The sequence below is a fragment of the Astatotilapia calliptera genome, chromosome 7 (assembly GCF_900246225.1).
Source record: "Astatotilapia calliptera chromosome 7, fAstCal1.2, whole genome shotgun sequence".
Taxonomy (NCBI): domain Eukaryota; kingdom Metazoa; phylum Chordata; class Actinopteri; order Cichliformes; family Cichlidae; genus Astatotilapia; species Astatotilapia calliptera.
Genome location: NC_039308.1, coordinates 25,937,686 through 25,951,245, shown reverse-complemented (window position 1 = coordinate 25,951,245; position 13,560 = coordinate 25,937,686). Strand labels below are relative to the sequence as shown.

At 38.7% G+C, this 13,560-nt stretch overlaps 1 protein-coding gene across 1 annotated transcript; it reads right to left on the bottom strand.

Annotated features, from left to right (window-relative positions):
• Positions 1–278: 278 nt before the first annotated feature.
• LOC113025870 (adenosine receptor A2a-like) lies at positions 279–13,497 on the bottom strand. Its single transcript, XM_026174076.1, has 5 exons — positions 13,476–13,497; positions 5,782–6,337; positions 5,501–5,632; positions 1,919–2,022; positions 279–1,455 (listed from the first exon to the last, which is right to left on the bottom strand). Exons 2-5 carry the CDS (start codon positions 5,976–5,978, stop codon positions 497–499), a joined length of 1,392 nt encoding a protein of 463 aa, XP_026029861.1. The 5' UTR covers positions 5,979–6,337; positions 13,476–13,497; the 3' UTR covers positions 279–496.
• Between the last annotated feature and the right edge of the window lie 63 nt (positions 13,498–13,560).

Sequence of the window (13,560 nt, the reverse complement as noted above, 5' to 3'; positions counted from 1 at the left end):
AACAACCACCTCCAAGTGGAACAACCCACACTAGGGGGCAGTAGGTCACATCATGTCATGTGACCTATTGAGGTCACTTCAGCCAAGGTGTTTTTGAAACAGAAGAAGCCTGTTGGATGAGAAGTGAAACATCTTCACAACTTAAAGTCTAGTTTCCTTCTTTTTTCACGCTCTTCAGAGTATCATAACCTGGATGAGTGACAAAGTTCAGTTCAGTGCTGCAGCACAAAAACACCACATAATTGTGACATATTTAAAGATATTTAATTTTGATGGCATACAAACAACACAGATAGCAAAAACCTGCACATTACAAAAAGTATATTATCTTTAAACATTAAAGTGCACATTAAAAAAAGAAACTCCAAACTAAAAAAATAAAATTTTACATTAAAAAAACAGATTTGCTGTCGAGGCTGATTTGCTGAAATTTCACGTTTGCAGAACATTCCGTGTGTTCTGAGAGCAAGATATTTGAAATAACTAAATGTCTTTGTCATGATATTTCTGTGATTTTTGAAGAAAGGGAACAGTCATTCTGTTTTAATGGGAATGCCTGAATATTTACAAAAGTAATGCAGCTTCCTCTGTCTTTCAACTCCAAAATATCTGTTGCTCCTCCCAGATTTGTGGCGGACGTTGCTGCTTCCTGTGCAGAAGATGCCAAAATACCTGGCTGATGCTGGACTTCTGATGGGGTGCCAGTTGCTTTTTGGTGTCCGTTGGGTGTATTACTGTTAGGTACAGAATCTAAAATCTCATGAGAGGCATTTGATGTAGTTTTCTCAGCACCGGAATCTGGAACATAACTATTTACCATTGTGCCACATGATAAATCCTCTTTACTCGTACGGGCAGATGTCTGCATGATACTAGTGCTCCTTACACCTCTGCCATCAGCACTTTCAACCCCGAACACATGCCCATCCCTCTTCCCCAGGATGTGCTGATAGAGAATCTTGCGAAAGGTATGTCTGAATTCTCGAAGGCGGTAGGCGTAGATAAAGGGATTCACCACAGAGTTGGCATGGGAGAGAATGATTGCAATGTTCATCACCCAGATGTGTGGGCGCTCACAGTCCTGGCAAATATGGTTGATGCAATTGATAATATGCACAGGAAGCCAGCACAGAGCAAACAAACCAACGATAATAGCCAGCGATTTTGCAGCGTGTACTTCCTTCTGCAGAATCGAACGAGATGAGCCAGAAGATGGAGTTTTCTGTCCAGGAGCAGGTACGTGTGCAACTTTGAGGCTCATCATTCGAAGCTGTCGGCGAGCTGCCATGAAGATATGGATATAGATGACCAACATTATCACCAAGGGCACCAGCACGCAGCCAAAGAAATTGAAATAGACCATATAGTCAAGGGGAACCACTCTCTCAAACAAGCAATGAGTCATTCCTTCAGGGCAGCCTTGGCTTTTGGTGGCAGTTGTAGTGGAGTTCCAACCTGTGTAAAGAAAACTGTGATTTATTGCCAGTTTCATCCAAAAGCAAAATTATAGGGTTTCAGCTCAGCTCAGTTTTCCTCAACAATCTCCTCAGCAGTTAGGACCACTTAAACATGCTTAAATATGCAACTTAAACATGAAAACATGAATAAATAAATGTATGCATGTCTCTCTTGCCACTGCCAGTGCAGATAAGAACACAAGACCTTTCTAGAAATACATTGTTGATGCATTTATCCATTTACACTATACAATGCAATAGAATTGTTGTAATAAGCAGTGGGAAGATATACAGACAGAAGCGGGGCATCCTCCCTTACACAAGAATAATGTTTGCTTGTTTGCATCAAAATACCTCCTCTGCATGATTTTGACTATGTAAAGGAAGGTCGTTTCATGTTTCACACAGCATCAATTAAAAGCATTGACTCTGTGTGGGAATTGGCAAAAATCTTTCCCCACCTGTGTTCCAGCCAAACATCGGTGTCAGGCCGATGCCCACTGAAAGAACCCAGCACAGTGCAATGATGCCCTTTGCCCTCTTCCCTGTCACCAGACTGTTGTACCTAAAAGTTTGAACAGAACACAAACATGCATTATATATGCAGCCAGTTGCTTTATCTACTCTGTCAGTGATAGCATTCCCTCGAGACAAAGTCAATACAGTTTAAATGAAGAGAAAATGATTTGTGCGCTGAAGCATTAACACTTTATTCATTTAATAAGCGAAAGCAGGACTTCAATTGGCCCGCTTTAAAATGCACTTACAGTAATCTGATTATCTCTGCAGTGCTGATGCCCATTTGTAGCTATGGTAATTAAAGACAGCACTAATCAAGTGTTCAAAAATCCCTTAAAAAAATAAGGATTTCTTAAAATTAAAAATATATTGATTTCATTAGGGCATTGAATTTTTTGTACAACACTCCCGTTGTGTTACATAAGTGTAAATGAAACTGCTGTTGTTGTAAAGGACATTTCCATTTAGGTCAAGTTACTAAATGAAAATCACATAGTGGATGCTAATATCAAATAATTTTCATGCTGACATGTCACATTTGAGTGATATATTTTAGCTTTAAAGGTAAAGTACTGTGAAAAAGTCTGGAGCTACTGCTGATTTCTTTATATTTTGCTTAGAAAGCTTGAATTCAAGAACATAAAGTTGTCAAATACAAATACATTTATATATGTATTTCTAATGAGGTCAGCTACAAAAATAACTGTTCCCATAGGCCAGGTTTTGCCTACTAATGCTCTGCACCAGAACCAAACCTACAAAACCTTAATGAAGGTGTGGACATGTATTTATTGTGGCCGGCCTCGTTATGCATGTTTCTGTTTCACAGCAAAAAAAAAAAAAAAACTCTTGAAGGATATTTAAGTGACTCATACAAATATGATTTATCAAGTTTTGCTGCAGCCAGTTAAGTCTAAATTTAACACTGGAAAAAAAGCTTGTGTTGTTTTAGTTGTGGGATTTATGATAGTTGGTGTTCATTTATTTGGAATGAGAGAGGGAAATGTCATCAGAAAGATAACACAGCACTGTAAACGCAGTGTAAAAGTTATGTCCTGTCCTGTACCTCTTCCCTTTCCCAGTCCTCACCCTGCACGTTTAGAGTCCAGTCCCTTTCTGCATTTCATTATTAATACTAGTATTTAGTATGTTGTATTTTTCAACTGCATTTTAAATTTTCAGTCACAAAGAAATGGTAATTAAAACATGATTAAAATGTCTCTACACATGCAATCGTCAAAAAATAAAACTGGAAATAAGGAAGAATTTGAACTGGTACAATTATATTAAGCCTGAAAGTCAATACTTGGTATCATTACCTTTATTCTTTATTCTTAGTTAAACTTTCTTGTAATTTCTTGAAGTAGGCTTTGGGAATAATTCTCCAGGCTTCTTGAAGGACATTCAAGGGTCTTTTTTGATAGTGTTGCATTCTATCCAGGTATGCTTTTACTGCATTGGCAGTGGGTTTGGGATTGTTGCCATGCTGAAAACTTAGACTAGTACCAATCAGATGCCTTCCAGATGGTACTGCATGGTGGATCAAAGTCTCATGGTATGTCTCTTGTTCGTAGTTCGGTGTCCAGCACCACTGGCAGTGCAACCCATGACAAAGCCTCTATGTTTCTTACAGATGGCTGTAGACTCTCAATGTTCTACTGCTCGCCTGACCTCCTCCATACATGTTGAAAACAACTTAAACCAAAAACTTTCGATTTGGATTCACCATTCGATAACCTTCTTGGGTAATTTGGCATATCTCAGCCCTTTTTCCCTGTTTCTTGACAGCCATTCTCCCACTGAGATCATTTTGGATGAGGCTTCAGTGAACAACAGATGGGTCAACTGAATGGCCAGAGAAATCTCTCAGGTTCTGTGTCAGGTTCTGGGTCTTTGCTCTGTTTTTTGATATTTCTTGAGGACATGACTTTCAGATACTGTTCATCTGCTGTAAATACATTTTTTGGCCTGCCACTTCTTCTACCTTTGACTTATGTCTGTGCTGCCTTTGGCATTTTTCACAGATAAGATTCAACTAAAGAAGTGGAAACAAATTATGTATTTTTCAATAGACTGCTAGAAACAAAGTGTCTAAAGATATGGCTGAAAATGTCTTCAGTAAGGGTTGATTTTATTGGCTCAGTGTTTAGCTCTCTCGGATCTGGATTTACTGACCAATAGCTGTCCTTACAGCAATGCACAGTGTGGTCAAGTCTCTAATGTTTTGTGAAACCACTTAGTGGATCCTTGATTAATGTGGTTTATGCTGAGCACCACACTCAGTCAGTAAATGAAGATTTTAAGAGGACCTCAAGTCTCTTTGCTATACTTCTCCGGATGCTTACCGGATGCCCGTGGTGGCTGTAATTACTTAAATCTTTAAAACAGATACTAATTAAATCTGGTTCTATTATGTGTTGACACAACACTGGTTTAGCTCCCGAGTTAGGTGCCGTTTTCTATGTTTCAATGATTAATTGTTATGAAAATGGTCAAGTACAACAACTGTTTGAAAACTGAGTGAAAAAGCAGCCATTGTCCAAAGAAAGACCAGAAAGCCTGGTAAAAATACTGCTCAAGACCGCTTTGAAAGAAATTACAAACAAGTCCCCAGGAGGACCCAGGACACGCTGGGGAGATTACATCTCTCAACTAGTTTGGGAACGCCTTGGCATTCCTACTCCCATTTGAGCACAAAGAGGTGACTCCGGAGAGGGAGGTCTGGGCTTCTCTGATTAGTTGTCACGCCGCCTCAGGTAAGTGGTAGAAAATGAATGGATGGATAAAAGCATTGGAAATATAAAGAAAGAGGGTTTGCTCATGTCTTTGCACAGCACTGTATTGAAATCTTCATATGCACAACTTTTGATGCAGGAAAAGAATTAATTCAGAAACCTGATTAAGGAAATAGAAGTTTGAAAATCACTATGAATTATCAGTATACCCAGCATCACCTTGCATACACTGACTTAACTGTCTGTGTATTTTTGACTGAGATGTTGCATGGCCAACCTGGTAGCACTAGGCTTCGTAAAGCCTCCTAATAACTACATGATTAGTTGTTCTCTGGTCATTGGTGCTGGGGCTGTGTCACATAAAGACACAATCAAACTGTTATGCAACCGCTTATGCAAATGCGTCACCTGCTTTGGATTATGGCTCGGTGGTGTGTCAACAGATGTGTTGCAGAAACAAGGAGCTTTGTTTTAAGCTTCTAAATAAATGATCCATTAAAGAGCAATACTATTTGAATGCTGCTGATTTACATGAATGCTAATCATGAAAGCTTTAAGTAGATTTAACCAGTTCACCTTCAACAACACTAACTCAATTAAGCCTGTCGAGCGATGGAGCCATGTTTGTCCGCAGCTGGACAAATTAGCCTTCAGTTAAAAATAGGATCTCTCTATAATTTAATGCCCTTTGCTACACCACTGCAGTGCATGTGAACATTTGACATCTGCTGCTGATTCTGCAGCTGGAATGTATGATATCTCAGTTGAAGTTTCATTACTTTCTCTCACCTGAGTGGGTTTTTGATTGCGATGTAGCGGTCCACAGCAATAGCCAGCAGACTAAAGATGGAGCTCTGAGTGAGCACGAGGACGAAGCAAGCGATGAACAGGCAGCCGTAGAAATTTGCACAGAAACCAGTACTGAAAACATCACAGATTCAAAAAGGGTGTTTATCACTACAAACCCTGCCAAAAAAAAGCAACAGTACATTGTGACAGATCTTGTAGTAAAGGATGCAGGTAACACAAAATTTGTCTCATTTCCAAACTGAATAAGAAGGAAACAATACCTAATAGCGATAGCGAAGGGAATCGCCAGCAGTCCCACAGCAATATCAGCGATTGCCAGTGACACTACAAAGAAGTTGGTGATGCTCTGCAGGTTGGAGTTGAGGCAGACAGACCAGCAGACCAGGACATTCCCAGCCACAGACAGGCAAGCAATCACCAGCTCCAGGCCAATATAGACCAGACTGCTATTCGGCATGGTTGTTTTATTCCACGTTTTTGCTTTCTTTGTGCCGTCATCCCACACACTCAGCTGCTTCACATGTTTTTAGACTAAATACCTGCTCGCCAAACCACATGGTATGACTGAACAACAGAGCGACTGTGTCACAAAAGGACAGCCAAGGCAGGAAGTTCCCACCACAAGCCAGTGCACTTTGAGGTCTTCTCGCACCCTTTGGCGTCACAAACCCTGCGTCAGTCTGTTTGTCTTCCTCTTTCTTTTTGTGTCTTAAAAAAATAACAATCTCTGTTCTGTTGGGTAAACTTGGTCACAGGTGGCAGTAGAATGCACAGGAGGGAAGTTTCCACAGTGGCTGCAAAATTAAGAGCAGTGTTCTGGAGAGAAAGAAAGAGAACACAGTATCTCTGTAAAAACAGATTGCAGGCCGTACACATACACATACAGGATTTGAAAAAAAAAGAAACGAAAAAAAAAAAGCCATTTATCTCTAGAAGACAAGGGGGCAGGTGTTTTTTTTAACCATACAGGGCCAAAGCAGACAGCCCAACAATGGACCTTTTATTTTAGGAAAGATTTCCCAAAACCCTTCTACGTGCTAATCATTCCCCAGACTGGCATGGTTTCCTATGAAGTCACTGATAATAACGCAAAATAAACCACCCATAAATTTCAAAGAAATTGTTCTATTACTGGATTTTCTTTGCTGGGCGTTTTACTACATTTCTCGACTCTGTATGTTAGTTCTATTATAGGAATACATTACAAAATGATAACCTTCAAAAATAGACCTGTATTCAGTTTGCTGAGGTAAACCACAGGGTAGTGAGAAGGAGAAACAGGTCAAGGATGCACTAAGCCTGGAAAGCAGGTAGTGCATTATTGTTCTAATAACTAAACTCGTTGTAGAAGTTCGTGTGGAAGCCTGCTTGGAATTTTAATGAGATATTGCAGATTAATGTGTTGAACCTTTTTTTCTTCTTTGTAAAATGTTAAAACACTATGTGTGGGGTGAACAAGTACTGGTCCAACCCAACGGGCTTAATCATTTCCGGACTGAGTTTATAAAAAGACTGATAATGCTTGTGGCTGGAGGCCACAAGACTAATTTTGCATAAAGCCCAGAGAAAGTAGGGAAACCACCTAGCTCAGCTTTGTCTAAGACCAACAATATGCCTTACAGATTAAAAAGCTCACTTATTAAACTACTTTATCTCATTTCCTTAATCAATGCACAAACCGATACAAAATTAAATGAAAGGTGTGTTGGTTGTACTCTCAGCTTTCTTTTCCAATGGATTCTGGGAACTGTGGTGCATTAAGTAAAATACATGAGATTTTATAACTTGGACCCCACATTCCTAGGACAAACGTAATTGGAGATGTTTGAAAATAATTCTCAGGTGGCTTTGTGTCTTGTCACTATAAGTGTCTAAGTCCTGTTGTAATTCTTCATGGCATCAATCTAACAAGCTGCTGGAAATATTCTTCAAAGATTTTGGCCTATGTTGACACAATAGCATCACACAGTTGTTACAGATTTGTTGTTTGAAAATCCATGATGTATATATCCTGTTCTGCCACATCCCAAATATGATCTATTGGAGTGAGATCAGGAGACCGTGGAGGCCAACTGAGTGCTGCAAGCTCAGTTGTGTTCCAGAAATGCATTGTCCTAATGGGAGAAAAAAACTGGCTCAGATAAACTGCTCAGTCTCTCTTCCACTCGACCTGACATCAACCTATTGATGAGCTTTGTGTTTCGGTTAGGTTGAGGTTAATAAATCATTTTATATTTAAGAAAACTTCTTGCATGAATTCCCTCCTTGTCATCTACTTTGAACCAGTTCGTGTTAACCTACTAACTTAGCTTGTGGTTTGCCAAATGCTTATCTAAGTTGAACTGGGTCTTGAGTACAGCTAAAGTAGTTGTGGTATTTATCATTGTGACAAATATCCTATTGAGTTCTACACAAGACAGCATTAGTTTGGACTTGTTGTTGTTATTATGTGGTTGATGATGGAAGAGACCAGCATTAGTATTGTACTTGGCTGTTATATATATATATATATATATATATATATATATATACACACATATATATATATGTGTGTGTATATATACACATATATATATAGTAAATGGAAAATGGTAAATGGCCTGTATTTGTATAGTGCTTTACTTAGTCCCTAAGGACCCCAAAGCGCTTTACACGTTCAGTCATCCACCCATTCACACACACATACATATATAGGTAAGTAAGTAAGGCACAGGAGTGCATGCATCCTCCTTTGTATGCTTAATTGTCTGATCTCAATAACAGACCAAACATGTTTTCTCTTCAGTGTGACAGAATGTGGTTGAAGACAATGTCTTTGGAGAATTTCCCTGTTTTCCAGGAAGCTCCCAGTTTCTGGTTGCTTTTTGGTGCTGGTAGAATTGCATAAATACCCACCACAAGTATCTGTCTGAAGACCAGGGTTAAGACGAGGGTTAAGATTAACTTATACTGAATAACTAGGATTAGGGAGCATAAACTCTGTGACTGGTGCTTCACCATTGTATTTTTTCTTGTGGGTTTCTGGCCTTACTAAACACATGGCTGGACTGATCTTGTGGTGTAACTATGTTGCAAAGTTAACCTTGAATAGTGTTGCGAAATATTTAGCTTAGTAATTTTTGTCTGGTAGCTTTGCGGTAGACCCCATTAACTGCTTTGATTTGCTGTGAGCTTTGTTGTAGCTTGGTTCCCTCTTCGTTGGTGTCTTGGACATTTTGGTTAGCGTGGAAGTTTTTGTTTGTAGGAACCTTGTTGTGTGTTACTGTGGTTGATGCTCATACTTTAATTCCAGCTTTGGTTGTCTATTGCTGGAGTTTTGGCAATGCAATGTTGTGTTGGTGTGTATGTGGTGTTGGGCAGTTCTGATGAGATCTGGTGCTCATTTAGGTAGCAACGATTAGATTTTCACTTGCTGTTCCTAGGGTAATTGATTTTTTTGCTTTGTTTTGTCTCCCCCTTGTTGAATCAATTTGCAAGGATAGATTTGCTATCTAGAGCAGATACTACTTGGACTACACAGTCACGTGGTTATTGTTTGTGGGCCTGGTTGTGTGGTTGCCATTTTAATAAATGGAGATGTTTTAATCTTGCCTTCTGTTATTGCTTTTTCTCTTTCCAGAATAATTCGAGATGCCAACAAGGAGCCTTCATGTTTTTTGTTTGTGTTTGGTTTTGCTTTGTTGTTGTTGTTTGTTTTTTTTGTTTTGTTTTTTTATTTGGGTGGGGGGGGGGTAAACTAGTAAACTACTTGGTTGAACTCCCTCCTTGTCTCCTACTTTAAGCCAGTTTGTGATAACTATGGCATTTAACGATGTGTAGTTGCCACTAAGGAGGCCAACATGTGCCAAGAAAATATCAGTGGACCACTATTAGCAGCCTGATAAAAAGCAGGAAGGATCCACGCTTCCATGCTGTTTGCACTAAAATTCTGAAACTACCATCCAAATGTTGCATTAGAAATCTAGACTTATCAGACCAGGCAATGCTTTCCAATCTTCTATTCTCCAATTTTGGCAAGTCTGTGCAAACTGTAGCCTCAGTTTCCTGTTTGACAGGTTCAGAGATGCTCTTCTGCATACCTTGTCGTGTAAGAGGTGGTTATCTGAGTTACTATTTCCTTCCTATCAACCCAAAGCAGTGTTGCCATTCTTCTCTGATCTCTAACACCAACAAGGCATTGACTACATGTGACATTGCAAGCCAATTAAATAACATTTGTTCCCCATTCTGATGCTTGGTTTCATGGTTACCTGACAAAATACATTGAAGAGCTGGTATTTGTAATGTAATATGAATTGTCATGGTGGAGGCTTTCATCAGCAGAAAAATCTGTGAAACTCATTAAAACCCATTTAAACATCCACAAATCTCCTTCACATTTCCAGGCCAGTCCCAGCCTTATGTTTGGCACCTGTATTTTAGATGATCTCAAGTTGTTGTCGTTTCATAGTATTCTCTTAAATCCCTCCAGTGAGAATAAACTAAAAGTAATATTACACTGAGGAATATTCTTCAGAGACTCAGCAACAGCTTCTTAGTACTCACCCCCTCTGCATTAAATTCTAAACTTTCCCTTTACCCTTAAGTGTGGGCTGGCTGATTGGAAGCTCAAGGGTGTAACTGCTGTTGGAACATGCTAATGACGCCTTCTTAGTTTACCTGATCAAAACATTGATATGACTAAATCTGACTTTCTTTCAAGATTTTTCCTGAAAAAAAAAGAACTATAGTAGACTTACAATACACTGATAACCAGCATGTTCCTTTGCCTGAGATTATATTTTTGAGGTATGTTCAATTTCTGTGAGCAGATCATGACATGGTCCTACCAAGCCTTTTTTTTAGGTTAATAATAAAACATGTTCGGTCATTTTTATTGATTACATCTTTATTATACCAAAACTATTCTGAGAGAACAGTGGAAGTTACTGAATACAGTGAAAGCAAACTTGATACAACCAACTTCCTGCAGAGGTGTGAGGTCTAGATACGAGATAAGATTTGACGATTTGATAAGATTTGAAGTGTTTCTTAGTACAAGACTTATTCACACAAATTCCTATAAGCACCCTGTTTAATGCTTGATAGTTTTTAATGTAAAATTCACAGTCTGGTGGATGCACTGGGGGCAACTCGGGGTTCAGTGTCTTGTCAAGGTCTTGTCAAGGCATGTCTTTTGTCCTGCCTTCCTTCTCCCACCACAACTGGTCATGGCAGATGGCCGCCCTTCCCTGAGCCTGGTTTTTCCTCCCCACTGTTGCCAAAGTGCTTGGTCATAGGGGCTCATTTGGTTGTTGGGTTTTTCTCTGTATGTATTATTGTAGGGTCTGCCTTACAATATAAAGCACCTTGAGGTGACTCTTGTTGTGCTTTGGCGCTTTATAAATAAAATGGAATTGAATTGAAAATTGAAAAGGATTTTTTGACACGCATGCTAGAAGGGTCAGGGATCAAACCACTGACCTACAAAAAAGATGATGAACTCCTTCACCTCCTGAGTCACAGCCACCTAATCCACAACAAAAACACCCTAAACAAAAAATAATTAAGAAAATAAATATACGTAGGAGTATTGGCATCAACCGAAATGTTATTTTTTTGGGTTTTTTTGCATGTGTAAAAGTGTAAAAGGTATGAGCTATTGTTAAGGTTAAAGGATTAAAGAACTGAATCCTGTTTAGAAGATACAATGCCGGTTTTTCAAAGCTGTGAATAAATCCTTTGGGGAAAATTAGTGAGGGTTGAAGGAGGAGAACAGGTTTGATTTCTTTTTTGATCTTTAGAAGTAGTGGTTATAATGTAGGCTTACACATACAGATATTACATAGGAGGTGTTTTTAGGATAAAGGGGAGAGCTTGTAAATAGAAATGATTTTTATACATATTGCATTTTTTGATATGAGTTATTGAAGTTATTGAAGGATTGCACGCGCTTACAGACACAGAGTCCATAAACACACATGACAGTATTGATTCCAGGCAAAAGGCCTCAAATTAATTTAGCTTTTAACTGAACTTAAAGAAGGACCAAAGAGGAAGGAAAGCATATATTTTGGTTAAGTCTGGTAAACTAGAATTAGAAGGTACTGTTATATTAAAAGGAGCAAAATGAAATAAAAAGGCTATACCAAAAACAGATTATAATATAGGAAATGTGAGGTTTTAAAATGAAGTTAGTGTTAACACATAGGAGTTGTTTTTAGGCAGCATTTAGCTATGATGAAATGTATACAGGAGTAATTGCTTATATGCTTAAACTTAATTGATTAAAGTGGTTGTTTTTCTTTTGGAGCTTTTAGTAGAATAGGCTGGTTCTAATGATTTTTTGTTAAAAAGGTGGACAGTTTGTGTACAGGATGTTGATGATCAGATAGGGAAAAATAGAGCGAGCAACCGGACGTGAAACCAGCGCTTAAAGAATTTTAAAGGGATGAGGAACGTTGAAGGAACATCCTCATAAGCTGCTTTGATCTCCTTGCGTCAGTAAGACATAAAATACTTCTGTTCATACTTAATGCCTTTTAGGACTGTGACTCAATTTCAGTATTAAACGTAAAGTAATCTGAAAAATGTTGATATTATTGTAATATTTGTGAGAGGTTTTTTAAAGTTTCAGTTTTAAGTTTCAGCTTAATTTCATTGCAGTGTATTGAGTAATATCAAAGAACTGCAATGCCGTGCATGGAAAATAAGATTTTTCCCTTTCAGTGCTGAGCTATATTGTGTGAATTTGATTTCAATATAGATGGATTTTCCATACCTCTACTTACACTAAGTAGCGATATCCTGTGTGTTGCAGTTAATCCCCAGGCATTATCATAAATAGATATTTTATTGCTATATGCATCTGTGCTGTATGCTCTGTAGATGTGCTCTCACAGCCAGCAAAACATATAAAGTGAAAGAACAGCTGTTTATTGTCCCTAAAGACATTCATGAATGTTTAAATACAGTTTCAGATGCACATTTCATACTCTGCTGATCACATATGTGCAGCTCTACTTGCATTAATCCTGGCAGTACACTGGACCAAAGTCCGACTTTTCCCTCTTTTATTCTCCTACTGGAGCTTTCTTAGAAGCAAAAGGAATTTAAAAACCAGGCTTGGTCCAGCAGCTTTACAAAACTGAAGCAAGAGACTGCATGAGCATGGAAAACTTTCAGAGTTTGATTGAGAAAACTAAATTGGACTTTTAGTTTAGAGACTATAACATAAGATATACATTCTGAGTTTACCTAATACTTTTCCAGTACATTTCTTTAACCTTCCCTTTCACTTTACCATTATGGTCATAGCTGTACATATATATAGATTCTCATAGCAGCCTTGGAGGAAGTGATAAGAAAATACACATCCTGCTGGAGGGGATCTGCCAGAGTCCTGCCAATCAATGTGCAAGTTCACCAAAAGTCAAACAAATATAAGAAAATTTGGTTTTGTTACTCCTGGCAGCACTGTGGGTATGAGGGAATGAGGGATGAGGGAAGAACTGATCTGACAACATACTGGGAATTCCTGACAGCAGGAACAGACAGGACAACGGAGAGGTAAACAATGTGCAGGGCAACCGAAAAGCTTCAAAACGGTGTAATATAATATTTGCCCTGTGACGGAAAAATACGTACTAACTACATGAACTGAGGTACAGTGAATGCACTGCTTCATCTTATTATAACAAGTTTACTACATTGCTACATCTTTTTCAAACTTCAGCCGCGTTAAAAAAACAATTTTCAGTAAAACGTCCCCACTCTATTGCAATAAAACTTTAATATATAAAATAATGACACTTTGATTTACTGGTTGAAGAATAAGGAGTAATCCAAGCGTGTCAGACGTACCGATGTTATTTGAGTGGGCGTTTACCCGGGAGACACCTGTTCCTCTGTCAACTTACAACTTCGACTTACTAATTATGTCTGAATAGGAAGAAAGCTATTAGTTATTTCTTACCTTATTTTTAGAGCGATTGGGAGGGGGGGGGGGGGGGGGGGCGTCCTTTTTCCTCCACGTGTTCAGATGATCACTGTTCCCGCAG